Genomic DNA, 17,968 nt, shown 5'->3' on the forward strand with positions numbered 1-17,968 from the left:
AAAGTGTGTTTCTGTTGTAGACAATGATTCTGTTTTCATGTAAAATGAGTATATAAGCCAGGAGAACAAGAACCAGTAGTTTCGAACATGTCCTTTGAAGCAGGGGTTCCCAAGGCCATTTGCTGTATCTCTCCTCATAATCCAGGGTATTTAATCCAACTTGATCATACATCACTGCAGGACAAAGGAGGGGCCCAAAAAGTAATTTCAGATGGTTGGAATCCAACACAAGGGCTGCAGGTTCCCTGGACCTGACTGCAGGATGTTGTGCTCCTCCTGGCCTTTCTCTCTGTCCCATCTGTGCATTCCTGCCCCCTTGAGTGCTTGAGTTGCCATTTCAGCACACAAAGACAGAAAAAACGAATCCAGCTGGAAAAAGTGAATGTTCTGTCACTGTAGCTTGTTGAAATGACTCAGAGGATTGGCTGGAGAGCCAGAGCCAGCACAGAGGAGGGAGTGGGACTATGGCAGTGAGCAGTTAGGATGTCTGAGGTTGCCATGGAACCCAGGCTTGGTGCCAGAATCAGTCTTTTCCCCAAGGAAAATTAAGTGTATAGATTTTCTTCGTGGTAGCAGATTTTCACAGGCTGCAGGGTTAAATTTGGAAAGTATGCTTTTCTTTTAAGATAACTTACAGACATTAGGATTAAAAAATTTTCAGAGGGATCTCAAATGCCATTTAAAACAGCTATGTTGTAGTGTATAATGTTATTGACACAAAAAACCCAGGAATTTATGGGAACCTATATAGAATAATTTAATATATAGTTGTAAAAGATGCTTTTGTAGATTGTATTTTTCTTAAATTGATGTGACTATCCTTTTTGCAAATACTATTTAGAGACAGTTCTACACTATACTGTATATATAAATGTAATAACACTAAACAAATATTCTGACTGAAAAATGTGAGTTTGGGAGTGTGCTCTTCAATTCAGTGGACAAAATTCAAAACATGAAAGGATTTAATCCAGCTTGTGTTTGAAGTCTGGCTTCTCTAGAAGTGTTTTACATACAAATCCATGTGTCTTTATGTATGTGTCTTTGTTCTGATCATGAAAAAGCACCTTGATCAAAACATTAAATTATGTTCCCCTAATCCTGGATTAACACAGCTATTCAATTACAGACCTTCTCTGTAAACCAAATAAAGTATGTGTAAGTAGAAACGGGAAATCTCTATAATTACTTCTTTAGTAGTGAATACATTTTTTTATTTATACAGTCATGTCTGTCACAAAATCTTCTTTATTATCTTCTAGTGCATGTTGCAGTCCAGACACAAAGCAGAAGTTTCAAACTAAGCAACTGAAAACAGAAATGCATGGAAAGTATGTGATACTGGCTGCAATCACTCAGTTTTGAGGCCAGTAGGAGCTGCCTTATTTTGCTCATATTTGTTTAGATGTTTTACTGAAATCAAACCAAAAAAATGGAACCTTATAATAGAGACATTTACATGAAATAAATCAGGAGACAAGCACATTAACAAAACTCAGGCAGCAGCTCTGTAGCTGTTTATGTATCAAAAATACCTTTTTGACTTTTTGGCACCTGCATTAGTTCCAATTCAATGTTATTACAGTGCTCTCTTTTTAGTTGATAAATTAGTATTTCCAGAAGAGAACTACCCTTACTTTCCCATCACAAAAAATAAATCTGTTTTGTCTTGGCCAAAGACAGGGTGACTCCTTGTCCTTTTGTATTGCGGCTTTTGATGTATTAATCCTAAATTAATGTCTCTTGCTTTACAGATTGGAAAGTCCAGGTTACACACCACCTCACCAACTGCATACACCCCAGCAGCCTTATTCATCTGTTCCAGGTAACAATTCACAAAGAGCTGGTAGAGGCAATGAGACAAGATGTTGTCCAATGAGTAAATTGCTATCCTGCTTGTATTTATTCAAGCATCATTTATGCAGAAATAGGGGGAGACCTTTACATGAGAAATTAATTAATTTACAGAATTGACTTCTGTAATTTATAAAATATACAAGTGGGAAGTTAGTATCAAATGCATTTTGTGTTTTTTTTTTACTTTGACCTGTGTTTTGATTATGTGGAAGATACGGCTTAAAAGTATTTGTGGTATATTTTAGTAGGATTTGTAGAATATTTTACGCAATACTAAGTTCTTTGAGGGATGAGGGGTAAATGATACATGTATTCAGGATGACATTGGCTTTGTTGCTTTAGTTGTATTTTCAATATATTTTTGCCATTGCAGTATTCTGAGTAGTGAAGCAAAGCAATAGGAGGTGATGTTAAAATCATTTTGCACAGTAGTTACATTGGGTCCTATTTTTGTTTCACTTAGGAGTCATCAGAAGGTCCACATCAATGTCTTATGTAGATGGGCAAGTAGGGACATGGCCCAAAGAAAAAAGGTAAGTAGTCTTACAAAATACTGGGCTTTGGTATGGGTACTAGTAAATGCTCCATTGTAGTTTGGATTTTCAGAGTCCTGTAATAAGAATTCTTGTAAGCTACATGAAAACGTAGAAAAAAGAAAGATAAAACTGTGTTATGTATTAAAAATTGGTTAATAGGAAACAGTCTTCAGAAATAAATAATTTAATCATTATACTGGAAGAGGTATACTTCAGATATTTGAATTGTTGGTGTAAAATATGTTCATATTTACTCATCACAGTGAATTAAACATGGTAACAGCAACATGGCTAATGATCTCAGTAGCATTTAAGCTTGTATTATTTTGGGGATGCTAAGAACAATCAGGCTGAATCTTTTAGTTTTCAGTTAGACCAGTCATAAATTCTTAATCTGTAGGGCATATACCAAAGTTAAAATGGTGTTACAGAGGTATATGCCCTACAGATAAAGAGTTTATGACTGGTAAACTGTGTCTTTTCACATCTTCCTTGTGATCTAGGGTGATAATTCCTATTCTCGTAAAATGCCCAGAATTTGTTCCAAAGTAGTGAAAAGCATTGGCTGTGTCTGAATAAAACGTTGTTACATTGTATTCTGTCATGGTTTTAAAAAATGTGTTATATCTATTTATCCATCTAAAAATATCTATCTGAAAATATATGCATGTTTATTATATTTGAAGCTAGGTAAAATATAGTACATCTAACAGTGCCTTTAATACTACCACCTTAAAATAATTTAAAAAGCAAATACAAACATTTCATTATTTTTATCAATAACCATGAGTTGCTCAGTTACTTTCTTTATTCTGATCTCTATTAGGTCATCATTACATGGAGTATCATTTGACATTCCTTTTGACAAAGAGAAAAGCATTCCAGTATCTACTCCAAGCAGAGGAATTCCTAGATCTGTGAGCAATGAAGGCCTTTCAGGAAACATCAACCGCATGCCGAAGCATTCTAGAAAAAACCTGTCCTTCAAACCAGTAAATGGAGAAGAGGAGAATCAAGACATTGAAGAGGAAAGGGACATGACACCTCTTAAAGACACAAAGGCCAATCAGTCTCTTAATGCAAATCAAAGAAATGCCAATGAGAGCAGACACTACAGGTTTCCAAATGGGGCTCTGCAAAACAGGGCAGTTCTGGATGATTTTGGCAATCAGATTGAGACACCGAGCATTGAAGAGGCTTTGCAGATAATTCATGACACTGAAAAATCTCCCAGACTTCTCCAGACAGACCAAATTACAAATGGGTTCTTTCTTCACAATCGGGAAATGAGCATCTTGAATTCAAACATTAAACCAAATCAGACTACCCCAGATGTAATCACAGACACTAAAGGTGCTCTGAGTCCTGTGACTGACAACACAGAAGTGGATACTGGAATACATGTCCCGTCAGAAGATATCCCAGAGACAATGGATGAGGATTCTTCTTTGAGAGATTATACTGTAAGCATGGACTCTGACATGGAAGAGCCATCTAGATTTCTCCAGGACTATGACATGCGGGCTAGCAGTCACAGAGATCAATTAAGTCCCTGTCCCAGCTCAGTAAGTACTAAATCACAGGCAGGCAGCAGTGCTTCTTCGAGCTCAGGAGTTAAAATGACCAGCTTTGCTGAGCAGAAATTCAGGAAGTTGAATCACACAGATAGTAAAAGCAGTGGAAGCAGTTCTCAGAAAACCACACCAGAAGGTTCTGAGCTGAACATTCCTCATATGGTTGCTTGGGCCCACATTCCCGAGGAGGCATCTGTTCCTCAAGGGAGAGACACTACACAATTACTGGCTTCTGAAATGGTACAGCTGAGGATGAAGCTAGAGGAAAAAAGGCGAGCTATTGAAGCACAGAAGAAGAAAGTTGAAGCTGCATTCACAAAGCAGAGGCAGAAAATGGGAAGAACAGCATTTCTCAATGTTGTGAAAAAGAAAGGTGATGGGGTATCACCTCTCCGAGAGGAAGCAGCAGGAGCTGAAGATGAGAAGGTATTCACTGACAGCAATCAGTTGAAAGAAAAAGAAACTCAGAAATCAGATGACCAAACTAGTAAGACTTCAGAATTAATAAAAGAAAACCCAGAAAATTCTCATAGCAAATGGTTAAAATCTCCTGCTACTTCTGGGGATGCTGAAAAGCAATGGAATTTAGCAAGCCCCTCGGAAGAAAATATTAATGATGGAGATCTCTTAGAATATACAAAATCTATTGAAAAACTAAACTCTTCCCTACACTTTCTACAGCAAGAAATGCAACGTCTGTCCCTTCAGCAGGAGATGCTGATGCAGATGAGAGAGCAACAGGCTTGGGTTATTTCTCCTCCTCAACCTTCTCCTCAGAAGCAGATTCGGGACTTTAAGTCTTCTTCAAGGCAAGGGGGAACTCCAGCTCCTGTTGCACCTTTCTCACAGGAATCTCCTCGCTCTACCCATCAATCTCCACAATCTTCCAACAGGAAGAATGCCTCTTTTCACATTAAAATGCAAAGGACTCCTAGGCCAAATGAACTGAAAATAACACCTCTAAACCGTACCTTGACTGCCCCACGGTCTGTGGACAGTCTGCCCCGTTTGAGGAGGTTTTCTCCCAGTCAGGTTCCCATTCAGACTAGATCATTTGTTTGCTTTGGAGATGATGGTGAACGTGTAAGCGAACCTCAGTCAAAGGGAAATCTTTTGAAAGAAGTCAAGCCTACAGAAGAAGTAGCAAAAGAAGAAGGACCAAAATTGCCAAAACAGGATGAGCAGAAGTTGGAGGAAAAGGAGATTAAGCCTATTGAATCTAATGTTTCTGAAGTATTATCTCAGCCTATCACAGAAACCGTCTGCCTCACTCCAAATGAAGATCAGCTAAACCAACCGATTTTACCACCTCCAGCTCCCAAAACAGCTAACTTAATTGAAGTTTCCCTATCAGATTTGAAGCCACCAGAAAAAAGTGAGGTGTCTGTTGAGAAATATGAAGGTGAGAGTGATAGAGAGCAGTTTGAAGATGACCAGAAAGTGTGTTGTGGATTCTTTTTTAAGGTAAGAGAACTAGTGGATGTGTATATCAGCTGTTAAGCTTTGTTTGAATCTTTAATTGAAATGTGGATGTTGCTGATGATTGAAGTCAAAGCAGATGGTACTGCAACTCTAAAAATGCAGGCTTATCTTTTGGACTTGATTAATTTGGCATCGTAAGAGTGGTGAGATTCTACTATATTACAGTTCTGAGCATGTAATAGTGTCCCCTTCCATTCATAGTTATGGAAGAGTGCTTGGAGGTCTTGGTGAGGAAGATGCATGCTGTATGTAGATTTGTTTTCAATAGATGTTTTGGTGATCTTGATTAAATGTGCTCACATCTCACCCTCACTTCCCCACCTCACTCCCAAATTTAAAAGTTTTTGAAGTACATAACAGCCTGCATTTTTAAAAATTATTCATATTTTTGAATTGCACTTTGGAGAGCCTTTTTCTCTTCTCTTAGCCGGCTAACAAAGTATAGTCTGCTGAGACTCCCTTTTGAAGTTTGTATTTGGGAGCACTCCTTGGAGACTTTTTATTAAAGAGCTGTATTCAGACAGGCTTTTAACTATAATGCATATTGTAAGACAGTGGTCTAGACTTGTTCCCATCTTAGAATACACCAAAATTTTGTATCATATATCTAGATGGACCTAGCTTGTCTGGAAGCATTTCTCAGTTCTAACACCTGGCTTGCTCAGAAGTTACTTTTATATGGCGCATAATTATTGGGGTTTGTGATAATTACCTTCATGTTCATACATGCAGACTCTTCCAGCTGAAAGGAGTAGTGTGCTATGTGGGATCTGACTCTAAACTAAAATATCTCACTTAGCAAGTTTTCTCATATCAGTGTTGAATTTTGTTTGACTCAAGAAGGAAAAATTCCATTATGAAGTTTTTAAGCGTATTAAGAAAAATCTTAAAAAAATAAACTTATTCCAAATACTGCAAGAGTATGTTAGGATACCCAGTATACAGAATTAAGTGACTTGACAAAATCAGTTACTGAATTTAGAGATCTTAATATTTTTTGGTCCTTTTCCTTCAAAAACGGTTGCTAGGATGATCAAAAGGCAGAAAATGATATGGCAATGAAACGAGCAGCATTGTTGGAGAAGCGTTTGAGAAGGGAAAGAGAGACTTTGCTTCGAAAGCAGCAGCTGGAAGCAGAACTAGAACATAAGAAGGAAGAGACAAGGTAAAACTTGTTCTGATCCAAATGATCTGACATGTTCTGATCCAAATTTAATGGTGAACATAAAAATGTCTGGTTTGTTAAAAGTGTAACTTGCATGTCAAAGAATTGCATCTTAATATTCAAGTTATTTACTGCTAGAGCAGTAAAAATTACCAGATGTGCAGAGGAGCCCAGCTGGCCCTGCAGGACAGCAGGTGGCATCAGTCTGTAGCTCTCAGGCTGGGAGCTGTGCTGGTTGAGCACAGTTCTGAGGGAGCCTATCCCTCAGGGTTCTTTCTGCACAAAAGCACAATGTTCACTTAGTTACTGCAATGAAACTCATAAACCTGCATTTGGTTTTATTAGTAGCAATATCCCAAATAGTTTAAACTCTCTGAAAATTGTGGAAAAATTTAAAAGCAATTGCCTCTTACTAGTGTTTGAGAATGTTGAAGTTCCAAAAATCTGATGCTTGTGTTGTTCTCACTGTGCTAGCTGAAATCCCTTATTTGAAAAGTTTCTACTGCTGAATTTTTTTGATAATTTTTAGACGCAAAACAGAAGAAGAACGTCAGAAGAAGGAGGATGAACGAGCACGGCGAGAATTCATTAAGCAGGAATATATGAGAAGAAAACAGCTAAAGCTTATGGAAGACATGGATACTGTCATAAAGCCACGTTCCCTCTCCATCAAACAGAAAAAGCCACGTCCAAAATCTATTCATAGAGACCATATTGAATCACCTAAGACACCAATCAAAGGTCCACCAGGTAACAAATGTTTATGTGGAAAAAGAGTCTGTTCATGCTAAAACACCAGCTTGGGTTTTGGTCTTAACAAGCACGTGCGTTTATGAGTGTCTCATCTAAATTGAAAATGCACGTGTCCAAACTGGAAAGCAAAATTTGGCATAGAAATGGGAAGATGAGTGTCACTTACCTGCTATGCATGCATGCATATATCAGCAAACAAAAATGTTAGCTCTGAAAACCCAGTGGAAGGACGAATATGTGTTGCAAGTTTCATGCACACCTCTGTTTTCTTCACTAATCTCTTCTTGCACCTGTAGAGCTAAGAGTGAATAAAAGTTGGGAGATAAGGGATCAAAAATAAAATGGTGACCATAAGGTAAGAGTACTTAAACTCATACAATACGGAAAAAATTAAAATCTGAAAGTTACTTTTATATTTCATGGTTTTTTTCTGTTTTGCTCACCAGCTGCATGTATTGTTAAGAACATAGCAACACTAACCATGTGGAATAATTCAGCATCCTTTTACATACAAAATAACTTGCAGTAATGGCTGGAAGAAGTATTGTCAATTTACAATTGGAAAAAATAACAAGATTGTTCAGTGATCCTTTTTGTTTCAGCCTCCTTTACCCTTGTTGTTGTGCTACATTTTCTCTGGCTGCTTCCCTCTATCTTCCAGTGTAATTTAGAGTATTTCCTTAACACCTTCCAAGTAAAGCTTTAAATTAAGTCTCTTAAGCTCTCTTTCAAGAAGACTTGTTAACTTTAATTGCATTCATTGATTTGCATAGTGCCAATTTTCCCATGTCCATGCTTCCCATTAGTGTTTAGCCTGAGCCCATCCCCAGTGACTGCCAAGACTGGGTGTCAGCAAGTGTTTACATCAAGTGCAGCACATATGCATGCAGGTATATCATGGATGGGTGTTAGTCCCATGTAGAAAAGCTCTTACTGAGTTTCAGATGCTGGTGTTGGTCTGATGAACAGACTCTCCTACTTGCATAGGTTTATAAGCTTTAACTTTGTTTTTATCCAGGTTCACAGCTTTATCGTGTTTTTTCAGTATCTAGTCTTTCATTGGCATCGCTGAATACAGGGGACAATGAGAGTGTGCAGTCAGGCAAGAGAACACCAAGGTAAAGCTAAAATAACCATTTCATTTAATACAGTTTCATAATCAGCTATGTAAAACTAACATGAATTTTTCAGAGGTCATGTATATATTGTGTACTCTGAGAAGAGGTGTGTTTTCCTCATTTGAGACATGAGTGGATAGTTTCCACTGTCAGACATTCGGGAACCAAGCCATGATCATTTGTTTTGCAAATTCTACCAAGTAAACCAGTTGGGCAGGTATAAATGAGGTCAAAACAAAATGCTGTTCACACAGCCTCTTTAATTCACCTGTTTGTATCTAGGTCCCAACCTGTGGATATTTTACTAAACCTGTATGCTACGTGCAACTACATAGCTGCTTTTCTTTTTTTTAACATAGAATTTTATTTTCTGTTTGTTTTTTTTTTCTTTAGCAGTTGTACAGGGAATTATTGAATGCTCACAAGGACATCAGCCTTTTCCAAACACCAGAATTTATTTTGCATTAAAAACCTGAAAACAACAGAAAAAATTTAAATTTTTTAGTACAAGTCTCATATATTCAGAGGAAAATTACTATTTCTGTAAACTACTTGATAATATTCAGACAAGTACTATTTTCTTTGTATAAAAAAGAAGTAGGGAAGAAAGGCAAACTATGAGAAGGGGGCTAATAAGGACTACTACATATTATGATATTGCATGTCATGTCTTTGTGGCCACTACACATTATTCATCAGCTCTGATAAACCTGCAGCTGGCTTCAGTTGACTTCTCAATTACCTTGATGTCTCAAGAACTGACTTTCCAGGTATTACATAAGAAACTTTCATAAATGATCCAATTAGCCTAATATTTCTTGTCATCTCTTAAAAATTATCAGTTTCAGCTGAGAGCTAATATAGCTAGTTCCAGCTATATTAGCTATTACAAAAGGCTTTATGTTGCTCGTCTACATGGGCTTTGCAGGAGATGACCACGTGTTTGGAGCTGGAGTTGTACAGTGCTGTACTATGCTTGTAATGAGCAGTACATATTCCTCAAGCTTTGGATTTCTTTAGGGAATTGAGATTTTTTAAATATTTTTAAAAAGCAACAGAGTTGAAAGAATTTTCAGTATCTTTCCAAACTCATTTTGTCACCTTGTCCTTGCATCACCATTGTTTTTGATGATCCCACTGAGAGAATCTCAATGATGCATTTGTCACCTTCTTCATGCAGGTGCTAATCACAAAAGGTGTAGGATATATGATAAATTGAATTTTCCTCTGTTGCTGGTTTTACTGAAAATGAGCATGTACACAAATTTTGATACCACACAAATATGATACCGCTTTTTTCCTTATTCTGTGCCATTTTCTCACTTAGAAAACTTCCATTCCAAGCTGCAAATTTGATTGGCTTTTGCAGTAGCCACAATCAGAAATGTTTCAAATATCTTGTAATAATCTAAGAAAAACTTGGCAACTTAGACTTAGACTTTTAAATGCAAAATTATCCACATTTGAGTGCAGCCTGAAGAATTACAGCACCAGAAGTTATTGCTTGTGAAAACAAAAACTAGAAGGGAAATTGTTTTGCTGTTTAAAATACAGCAGTTCTCACTGCCATAAGTCATAAGTATAAATGAAATAAATTTTTACTTCATATTCATCATACTATCAAGAACTGGTTTGTTCACTACATGAGATAACATTGGTTTGCCAGTACATGTTAAGAGTAACATGAATTTCCACTTAAGTAATTCTGTTCCACAGCCAAGAACATCTATTAGGTTTCTGTCCCTCAGATGAAGCCCAAAAATTAACACATACCTCATGTAAAGACCAACTTCTTGCATCACTCAAAACACACAAAATATTGTGCATTTAGGTTTATAGTTTGTAATTCAGATCATTATGTTCTACCTTGCCTTCTTTTCATATCAGAAGGCTTCCCAGCTGAACTTTGTGAATTTTTTTAATAGATTTTAAAACTAATGTTTAGGTCTGAATCTGTGGAAGGATTTTTATCTCCAAGTCGCTGTGGTAGTCGTAATGGAGAAAAAGATTGGGAAAATGCATCTACAACTTCTTCAGTCGCCTCTGCTACAGAGTACACAGGTCAGTGACAACAATAGTCAGAAAACTTGCAGCAGCAAGAAATCTTTAAATATTCTGCACTATTTTTTTCCTAACAGATCCTTTGTTGTTTATTAAGAATTTTATGATCAGACTACTGATTCTTTATTATATTATGAATCAAATAGTAAGGGTATTTTCCTCCCTTTTCTCTAACTATACCACACACATGATACTGCCAAGACCTTGCATCATCAGGATTATGAAAGCTCCACTTTTGCCAACCTAATATTGCTTTCTTTGTGAGAATAATGGCATAAAGTTAGGCATTTTCTAGGGGTTTTTTTCCCCAAAGCTTAGACAAACTGAGATTTAATCTTAAATTTAATTGATGCTTGTACATTATTTTCGTAATTGGTACTCATGGGTTGGGTTTTTTTAAATGGTCTTGACCCAAGTCAAGACATTTCAGAAATTAAAACAGTAGATTTTTCTTCAACCAAATGAGTCATTTTACAGACAGAATAACCTGTCAAGTGTAAGGCCAGATCTTTCATCCATAGTTTTGGGTAAAACACTTCTGGAATTCCAAAGACAACAGGCAACAGTTACTCTAAGCACTGCATATGCCTCATTGCTATACCTTGCAGCCTTGAAATCACAGGTGTAGAAAAAGAAAGACTCTGCTCTCTCCTGGTTAGAATTTCCCTCCTGATTAAATTTCGGTTAGAAAAAACAAAATGTTTTGTTGTTTATAGAAAAGGTCCTCTGAGAGAAAAAATACTTACCAAGGCTGCCAATAATAATGATTTAATAATGAAAGACACATTTGTAAGTAAATTCAATGACAGCTGAATGACATTTTACTTGTTTGTGAAACTGTGGTCTCTAACCAAATTCTGTATTATTCCTGGATTTGTGTTTCTATGCATGCAAAAGTTCCACACCAGAAGTGCTTCACAGCATTCAAAGTAACTCTTTGTTGGCTTATTGATTAATTTAGCTTGTCGTTCCTTTTGCATAGGACCAAAGCTCTTCAAAGAACCCAGTGCTAAATCCAATAAGTATATAATTCAGAATGCACTGGCACATTGCTGCCTGGCTGGAAAAGTAAATGAAGGTCAAAAGAAAAAGATCCTAGAGGTAAGAGTATTTTTCCCCTAAAAGCATAAACACCTATGTGCATTATGGAGAATCTAAAGCATAAATGCAGATACTGAAAGGAAACCTTAGAGATTATGGCAGCAATCAGTGAAGGGATGGAGTAAATTCTGTGACTTGCTTCCTGTGTAGGCAGAAAGGTTCTCCAGTGCTGTAGAAACAAGAGCTGTTACTTTGTACATGCAGCATAGGAAGCTGAATTAATTCACATTTAATTAATAGCTATTGCTTGTTTTATGGGGGAACTTCAGTATCTAGGTTTTTGTAATTTGCTCCCAAAGTTGTTTTCCCTTAAACATAAAGATCCTCTCATTGGGAACTTTAGAACTACAGCACAGCATCCTCATGAACAGAAAGAATTGAAATGCATCCCTTCTAGGCTCTTCTCCAGTTTCCAAGCACTAGTGCAAATTCAGGACTTTCTACTACAGGAAGGTGCCTTCCAGTCTTCTCTCTTACATGGCTATAAACCTTTCTGAAGATGCACAAATATTGTAAGAACTTGGGGGACAATATGTTTCCAGGCAAAAGGAATAACATAGTCTGAGCCTTGAGACTAAGAGGACTGTTCCTTTTACCAGCTATGACAAATACAACAGATTAATTGATATCAAACCTCACAGACACTTGGAATCCAGACTGAATTTCATTTCTGGAATAAACTTCACAGCAGTATTTCTTGCCTTTTTTTTTTCCTTTGTAATCCTTCTGCATCTATGTCTAGATGCTGCTTTCTCTGTCTTTCCAGACACTTTTTGGAAATACCAAGTCAGGATACACTCTTGGAGTTTATGTAACTGGGAGCAAAATGATCCTCAGAAATCCCAGAAAAAAATAGCTGCAAAAATATAATGTTTAACTCTAGGACAAAGCAAGCATCACTTGAAAGAAGCTGTATATGTTCAGGGCATGTGTCCCATAGAAGGTCTGTTAAGTGGAATAGGAATCTGAAGATTTTAACTAATAAAAAAATTTTGTTCAGTACATTTCAACTGACTTCATGGTTTGACCAAGCTTGAGGATTTAGGGATGACTGAAATTCCATTTTAGTACCAGAGGATCTTTCAGACATACTGAGATGTGTGTCAAGTTTCCTGTTCCCAAACTTTCAAGTATTAGACCAGCTTGATGAAATGAATGATGAAAATAATTTTTATTTGGTCTACAAAAAGACTTTTGGGATGTCTGTTCTTAAGGTACAACTAAACAAGTATAGCTGAAATTGTCTAAATAAATTAGGTTTTGATTGAGATTAATTTCTACCCTATCAAAATTCAGACAGGTGAAGCTTAGCAAATTTTAATGATTGAAAATAAGATCTTTTAGTGGACAGTTTTTGGAGAAAACTGATTCAAAATGAAATCTAACTAATTGAAATGTTTTCTAATTACAATGCAGAATTCATATTCTGAATGTTTTTCTTTCTTTCTTTCTTTCTTTTAAAGGAAATGGAAAAATCTGATGCCAATAATTTCTTAATCTTGTTCCGGGATTCAGGCTGCCAGTTCAGATCTCTGTATACGTACTGCCCTGATACAGAAGAAATCAATAAATTAACAGGAATAGGTCCCAAATCTATCACAAAGAAAATGATAGAGGGACTGTATAAATACAACTCTGACAGGAAGCAATTTAGCCACATACCTGCCAAAACTTTGTCTGCCAGTGTCGATGCAATTACAATTCACAGCCATTTGTGGCAAACCAAGAGACCAGTAACTCCTAAGAAACTCTTACCCACCAAGGCATAGTAGATGGGAAAAAAAATTGCTTGAGACAATTATGATAAACTTGCACTTCATCTTTACTGCCTATAGGAATAGATTTCTAGTTGCCAACAAGACTCTTAGAACTTAAAACTGGACACCGAGTTCTGTTATCATGTCCAACTGGAATGTAAACACAGTGTTTAGGAGTGCAGAAGATTAACTCTTAGGTGAATTATTATGAGTGATTACAGAAATGTTTGACTTGTGTGGAGATTTGTATGTGCTAATGCAACATATAGAGTATATTTGCTCTGTATTTTGATTAGATACACTGAAGCACTGAATGTTCCTCTTTAGTGACTCAAACTACATTTTTTACATCTGTTGCCTTATATGTTTGTATTTGTGCTTGTCTTGAAATATCTTTCTTTCACTAAAGAAAAACTTCTTAATATTCCCAATACCATTGAACTTTGCATACTGACTTACAGTAAAGACTAAATGATAAATTGTATGTCACTGAATAACAGCTGAATGGGTCTGTTCTCCAAGATCCTTACTGTGTGCTGTAACAAAATCAAGATTCATTCCCCTGTGTATTTATAATTCTTTTTCAATTAAATAGTACTGATTTGCTTATAAACTAAACAGTAAAGGAAAAAACCTTTGAACTGCTTGAAGTTTCCTTCAAATGAATTATTTAACAACTCAGGGTACAGGTGGTGCAGTTTATTTCTTTTTCAGTAAATTGCCATCTCAGATGTAATGACTGAGCATGTGCATGTTCATAACACCTGTAAAACTCAAAGTAAAAAGATTTGGTAGGTCTCTGAAATGGTTTAAGCAAGTGCGCATTCATTGCTTGGCACTGTTCCAGCTGGAGAGAGACCACACGGTCAGGTCCTGCTTCTTCAAGGAAGGAATAGGAACTCATGAAACATTCAGAACTAGATCCCTGATGTTGCCTAAGAGAGCACTAAATATTCAGAAGAATCACAGAATTCACTAAGTCACAGATCTTTGAGAAGTTGTGTATCTAATTCCCATTGATTTTAAGATCCAGGCCACTTCCTGCCTTCAGATCTGCCTATTCAGACTTGAATCAGTTTTCTAGGGAACAGACATCTGCTAAGAATTTTCTGTGTGTTTGTAAATTGTTTTCTTGACACTAACAGGTGATGTCTTGTGACACAGCAATTTTTAAGTACACATGGAAAAAAAGCCTAACTGACATTTCAGTAAATCTACAACACGACCATTTGCAAAACCAAACTCTAGGCATATTTCAGTATTATTTATAAAGGGCTGCATTTTATTTCAAAACAGTGTTTGATTATTTTATAAATCACTATCCCATTTCAGTGTTTGTTTCTCTTATAATTTGCTTTTAACATAGCACTGTTCTGAAAAAAAAAAAAAAAAAGAAAACACAAACTTGAAGCCTCCCCTAAATCTGTGGCTTTTTGATAACATCACCAGAGAATTTGTTGGGGGGGAGGGAAATCTCATTCTCAGGAAAAGACTTGAATGATTTGTGATTCTGTTCTGTTTCAGTGTTGTGACAACTCCATTCACATAAGACAGTATTGTGCTATAAGTATGTAGTCCATTCAGTTTCATGGGAGACTAAAATGATGTTTGTATTTCTCTCATTAAACTGCTTTGAGAGAAACTGCCTCACTACTATGATGTGCTCATTTACTTAGAGAAAAGATGCACAGGAATGAGATGTCATTAAGCAGTTTAGAACAGTACTTTTTAAAATTATTTTAAGGCCTTAGGCATCAGTGCATCTGGATTATAAACATTTTCTCAAAAATGCTGTCAGTTTACTGTAATTTATGTTCTTATATTTATGTATATTTGTTAAAACTGTAAAAAAAAAAAAAAGAAAAAACACTTTAAAATACATGTTTATTATGTATGTGGCTCAAAACTATTTGTAGTTAGCTGATTCCTACTGTTTGCATGTATATCACCAGGATATGTAACTCTTATATTTCAAGTGTATACATATTGTGTATATAGGATATAAATAATATTAAAAAGGGGGGAAAGAGGGTTTGCACATTCTGCCTGTTAGACACTTCCTACAGATGCCACTGTAGGAACATCCTGAATAACAATATGAAACTGTATATAATATACAGTGATTCAAGAAACCAGGAGGTTGGAATTAACTGACACACACATACGGTGAATAACTTCAAAAGAAGTTTTATGATGGGAGGCTTTTTATTTCTAAAATATGTTCTATGATTTAACTGAAGATTTGCAACACCATAAAGACACATGCATCAACCTAATCAAAGTGAGCTTAAATACATGACAGGAATTCTCTGAGTAATTTTAAATATATCTGAATGTATTATGAAATTTGCGTTTGTCAACAGGTTAAAGATTTGTGCAATGTCTAAAAGTAGAATGTGAATAATGCTGTTGAAAATTTCATTGCTCGCAGTATAAGGTTTTACTTAATACAGGGAAAGTAAAGCTAGAGATGCTTTTCCTTTTTAAGCCTGCAAATTTTCTAATCACAGTGGATCTTTGGTTGGGATCATGTTTAAATAAAATGAAGAAAAAGAAAAAAAACAAAAAAAAAGGAAAGCTTTCCATAAAGGCCAGTATTTGTCACTGACCTTTCCAGAACACACTGGTGCTTTCATCAGGGGTATTACTATTGTTGCTACGACTGAATTGCCAAACTCTCATCTTAGTTTTTGGAGCAAAATTTCATCTTCTAACAGTCATAATAGCTACTGATTTTTTTTTTTTTTTTAAGTGTTAATATGACTGTTAGTTTTTATTATTTGGCTGTTTAAAGCCAAATTCAGCTATTTAATTATGATTTATTGGGCACTGTTGAAAAATGTACAGTGTATTGTGTGCTTACTTGTCCACTTCTATGGAGCATAGCTTCCATATTTTTTCAAATGCTGTGCTGTAAAAGATTGTCATTGCTACTTATGTGGTACAGTGTAGTTTTTTCCTTTCCTTTAAATAAAAGCATGGCACCAAAATAACATTTTTTTTTTGTTGTCTTGCTTACCTTTAAGTGTAAACTAAAATTATAAAATGTTCACGGTAATGTTTAAATCTTGTTTCTTCTCATATTTCAGCAATGTGGAAATTGTATGATTACAATTACAATTTCTTCTTTTGTTTCCCATCCTTGGTTATACTTCCATAGATAATCTAGATTTCTGATGTTATCAGAGGAAGGCTATTGAATAATTGAATAACCTTTCTACTTCATTCGTGAGGTCAACAAGGTGTTACCCTGTTCTCTTCAGAAGTGAATTTCACAGTTCTAAGTCATCTGATAACCTTCTGGGCTCTGGTTAACTTCCATTTTTCCAAAGCCACACAAACTTGCTGGTCAGGTTAAAAGATTTGCTTCAGCCTGAAAGGTTAAGGTGAACTGAAGTCTTATCTTTGTCAAGTTCCTGTATAAAGCATGTGTGTCGCTTCTAGTGAAATAGTTTGTACTTGCTAGTGATTCTATCTTGAACAGAAACACTACAAAAAGAATGACGGGCCTCTTCCGGAATTGAAAATTAGTAATTTTTCCAGTCCAAATCATGCCTTTATTGGAGTTTTGTGTTGTCCTCCTGGGTTGCAGAGTAAAGAGCAAGGCCTTGCTGAAAGTGGCCATGACAACCCAGCACTGTCAACAGGCAGACTTGAAATTGCTGGGCTAACTTGCACAGATAAAGAACCTCAGAACTGCAGAGGTGTGTGAAGGGTAACTTCAAGAATACCAGCAATCTGACAGTAGAGCTTTTAATGGTGAATTGAAAGCTACTGTTGAAGAAAATTAATAGCTTTCCCTCCTGCCCCTGAAAACTGGTTATTTTTCAGGCAGTGCAGTCAGTTCCCTGTACAGCATCACAAACAGGCTGACACACAAGCTAGGAATTATATTGGAACACAAACACACAGTTGCACCCAGTAAAGCTATTTTTTTCAGTGGTGAGCCCAGCTCAAAATTTTCCTCTAAAAACAGCCTTTGTACAGATCCGCTTTAGAACAGACTTCGTTTTTTCTATCTTTTGGCAAATAGCACTGTCGCCAAGAAACTTCAGCTCATTCCCTGGTTAATTTAACATAATGTGACTGTTCTGTGTGCCTGAATTTGTACAGAATTTCTGATTCAAAATTTGTGCTGCTGTGGGATCCAGTGAGAGGTTTATGCTTGGAACAGAAGCTTTCAGATAGATCACCACACAAATGTGATGCAAAAAACAACTTTGTTTCTCAAATCCAGCTGTACTGATCAGATCCATGTCAGATGTCTTTTTTCCAAGAACTTATTAAAAAGACACAGGGCTAAACTTTAACTATTTAGATCTCTTCACATAGCAAAATAGCATTTCTTTTCTGTCTTGCTACTAATTCAATGAGCTGAATAAGCAGCTTGAAGAACTGTGGCTATAAAGATGGATCTTGACAGTCACAGCCCTTTACAGCTGCTTTTACGTTTTCTAGTTAAATAAATTTAAGACAACAAAAGGAAAAAAAATCCCCTATAAACACTCTTATTCCAGGTCTAGATGACAGGGGGAAAATATATTTACATGTACATCTTTGTACA

General features: G+C 36.2%; 1 protein-coding gene across 4 annotated transcripts in view; it reads left to right on the forward strand.

Annotated features, from left to right (window-relative positions):
- The window catches only part of CAMSAP2 (calmodulin regulated spectrin associated protein family member 2), an 80,725-nt gene extending 64,328 nt beyond the window's left edge, over window positions 1-16,397 (forward strand). For 2 of the 4 annotated variants that reach the window (XM_056497173.1, XM_056497171.1), the window contains 9 exons: window positions 1,755-1,825; window positions 2,321-2,390; window positions 3,220-5,431; window positions 6,478-6,614; window positions 7,144-7,364; window positions 8,413-8,485; window positions 10,431-10,546; window positions 11,529-11,647; window positions 13,111-16,397. In XM_056497173.1, coding sequence (XP_056353148.1) covers window positions 1,755-1,825; window positions 2,321-2,390; window positions 3,220-5,431; window positions 6,478-6,614; window positions 7,144-7,364; window positions 8,413-8,485; window positions 10,431-10,546; window positions 11,529-11,647; window positions 13,111-13,416 — 3,325 coding nt within the window. In that variant the 3' untranslated portion in view covers window positions 13,417-16,397. Of the gene's footprint in view, window positions 1-1,754; window positions 1,826-2,320; window positions 2,391-3,219; window positions 5,432-6,477; window positions 6,615-7,143; window positions 7,365-8,385; window positions 8,486-10,430; window positions 10,547-11,528; window positions 11,648-13,110 lie in introns of all 4 variants that reach the window. The other 2 variants (XM_056497170.1, XM_056497172.1) reach the window with 1 other exon arrangement.
- Window positions 16,398-17,968: the final 1,571 nt, after the last annotated feature.

Source organism: Oenanthe melanoleuca, chromosome 8 (genome assembly GCF_029582105.1).
Source record: "Oenanthe melanoleuca isolate GR-GAL-2019-014 chromosome 8, OMel1.0, whole genome shotgun sequence".
Lineage (NCBI taxonomy): Eukaryota > Metazoa > Chordata > Aves > Passeriformes > Muscicapidae > Oenanthe > Oenanthe melanoleuca.